The sequence below is a fragment of the Diadema setosum genome, chromosome 21 (genome assembly GCF_964275005.1).
Source record: "Diadema setosum chromosome 21, eeDiaSeto1, whole genome shotgun sequence".
Lineage (NCBI taxonomy): Eukaryota > Metazoa > Echinodermata > Echinoidea > Diadematoida > Diadematidae > Diadema > Diadema setosum.
This window is the reverse complement of record NC_092705.1, coordinates 20,187,460-20,189,556: the sequence shown is the minus strand read 5'-3', so window position 1 is coordinate 20,189,556 and position 2,097 is coordinate 20,187,460. Positions and strand designations below refer to the sequence as shown.

General features: G+C 40.3%; 1 protein-coding gene across 1 annotated transcript; it reads left to right on the top strand.

The window, feature by feature from the left end:
• The first annotated feature begins 228 nt into the window (after positions 1-228).
• LOC140244382 (galactosylceramide sulfotransferase-like) lies at positions 229-1,881 on the top strand. The gene is made up of 2 exons (XM_072324021.1): positions 229-353; positions 699-1,881. The coding sequence occupies exons 1-2, from the start codon at positions 229-231 to the stop codon at positions 1,879-1,881; spliced, it is 1,308 nt and encodes a 435-aa protein (XP_072180122.1).
• Positions 1,882-2,097: the final 216 nt, after the last annotated feature.

The following is a 2,097-nucleotide window of genomic DNA, read 5'->3' as shown; positions in this document are numbered from 1 at the left end:
GGGGTGTTGTGTGTGTGTTTTTTTGTTTGTTTGTTTTTGTTCGCAAGCCAGCTGGGTTATTTGGATTCACAGGTGCCAATCCTGTTCTATGTTGCGAAGTATAAATTCACCCTTGTTTCCAGTGAGAGGGTTATTTTGATCTAACTCGGATTTGTCATCCTTCAAACCTTTACAGGGAGTGAACGCCAAATTTGTTTAGGCAGGCACTTATCTGGAGTTACATCAACCATGGTATCCCTGAAACGTGTCGTGCTTCTCACCATCCTGATGACTTCTATAGTAATAGGGGTCCTCCTTTCTACTCACCGTGTCCGATACTCGCTGCTAGTTGAGTCTAGAGTGAACCTCCGTCGGTAAGTGCACGTATTTAGTATTCAAAGACTTTTCCCTTCATTACCATTATCATTTCGTTATCACTTCATGAATTAAATTGTTTTCAATGTCATGACTATCTGTACATATAATTCTCGTTTCATTCTGCATAATATTATGTTGTTTCCCATTCTGATGTTTCCCTGGCAATGACACAATTGTAGTTTAGAATGTGCTGAACAATTTGGAGTTTATTTTTATGTATGTTTTTCTGCAACTCTGACTAGAAAAAAATAATCATATGTATTTGCAATAACGCTTTAATGATTTTCAATTGCTGCATCAAGAAGTCTCTGTTTCAAACACAGTTGCTTGTCTTCCATCAGGCTAGCTACGAATGATGTTGCTGAGGTGATCAATGAGACCTCCATGATTATTGGGACCTCCACTGAAAGTCTGGAAGACAACTATTCGACTCTAAGTTCCAAGCGTGTAGGCGGAGACGACAAACCGATTGTGTTTATCAAAACTCACAAAACAGGATCTTCTACGATGACCTCCATTCTTCAGCGTTATGGTTACACACGCAATCTAACTTTTCTCGTGCCGAATAAAGGCTCAATGATTAGCTACGCTGATAAATTCAATGCCTCTAAGGTTGATCCAAGATGGCGTCAAACCATGGGCTATCGCCTGCTCACCAACCACGCGCGATACGACCGAGTCGAACTTTCGACAATCTTTCCAGATGCGTACTATATAACAATCATTCGCAACCCAGCAAGTCAACTCGAATCAGCTTTCTACTACTTTGACATATCGGATACAATATCTCCGTCAAAATCAAGTGATAACCCACTCGAATACTTTATGAGAGATCCTATGAAGAGTTATGTAGATTTACTGTCTAAAGATCTTTATCTCAAACATTCAATGCATAATCATCAACTCTTCGACTTTGGTGTGGATATTGCGGACATGTACCTACAGAACGTGATAGACGATAAGATTGCTGAGATTGATGCAAATTTTGACCTGGTGATGATTTGCGAGTATTTCGACGAGTCGCTACTCCTCCTGAAAAAGCTTTTCAACTGGAAGATTGAAGACGTCGTGTATCTGCTAAAAGGACGTCGAGCGCAGAAGTACAGACACGGGGAGATGAGCGACGCACTGAGAGCAAAAATCAGTTCATGGAATGCTGGCGATGTAAAGCTTTACGAACATTTCAACCAGACTCTCTGGAGGAAAATTAAAGCATATGGACCTAGCTTTGACACCGACTTGGCGATGCTCAGGGAAAAGTTGTCCTCTGTGTCTGAGGAATGTTTAGAGAAAGCAAGAACACCGACTCACATCAGAGAGGAACAACCTTCCCTGAAAAGAAGCGCTCCTGCTTTCTGTGAAGACATGAACAGACTTGTTTATGATTTTACAGGGCTGATAAGAAAAAGAATGCATCAGCTTCGTTTACCTCAGTACTTCTTTACGGAGAGGTTTCCTCACCGGAAAACCACCGCCAGACAGCCAACAAGAATTGTTTCCAATAAGACTCGTACCAATAAGTGAGAGGAGGACAGAAAGGAGAGTCTAGATACTTTCATATTCAATATACTCCTCCGTTATCTCATTTTATTTTCGTTACAATTTAGTTTCATATTTCTCGATGAAAAATACATTTAAGATACAGCAAAATGAAATAATGCATGATATTTGGAAAACTTTTTCGATGACGCTTACCATGATGGTTTAAAAGGTATATCAGGTATCGTAGATCCAGGCTAA

Excerpts from the sequence above, each read along its gene's own strand:
- LOC140244382 (XM_072324021.1), top strand. The coding sequence starts at position 229 with ATGGTATCCCTGAAACGTGTCGTGCTTCTCACCATCCTGATGACTTCT. Across the intron at positions 354-698 it reads TCTAGAGTGAACCTCCGTCG|GCTAGCTACGAATGATGTTG; the intron begins GTAAGTGCACGT and ends GTCTTCCATCAG.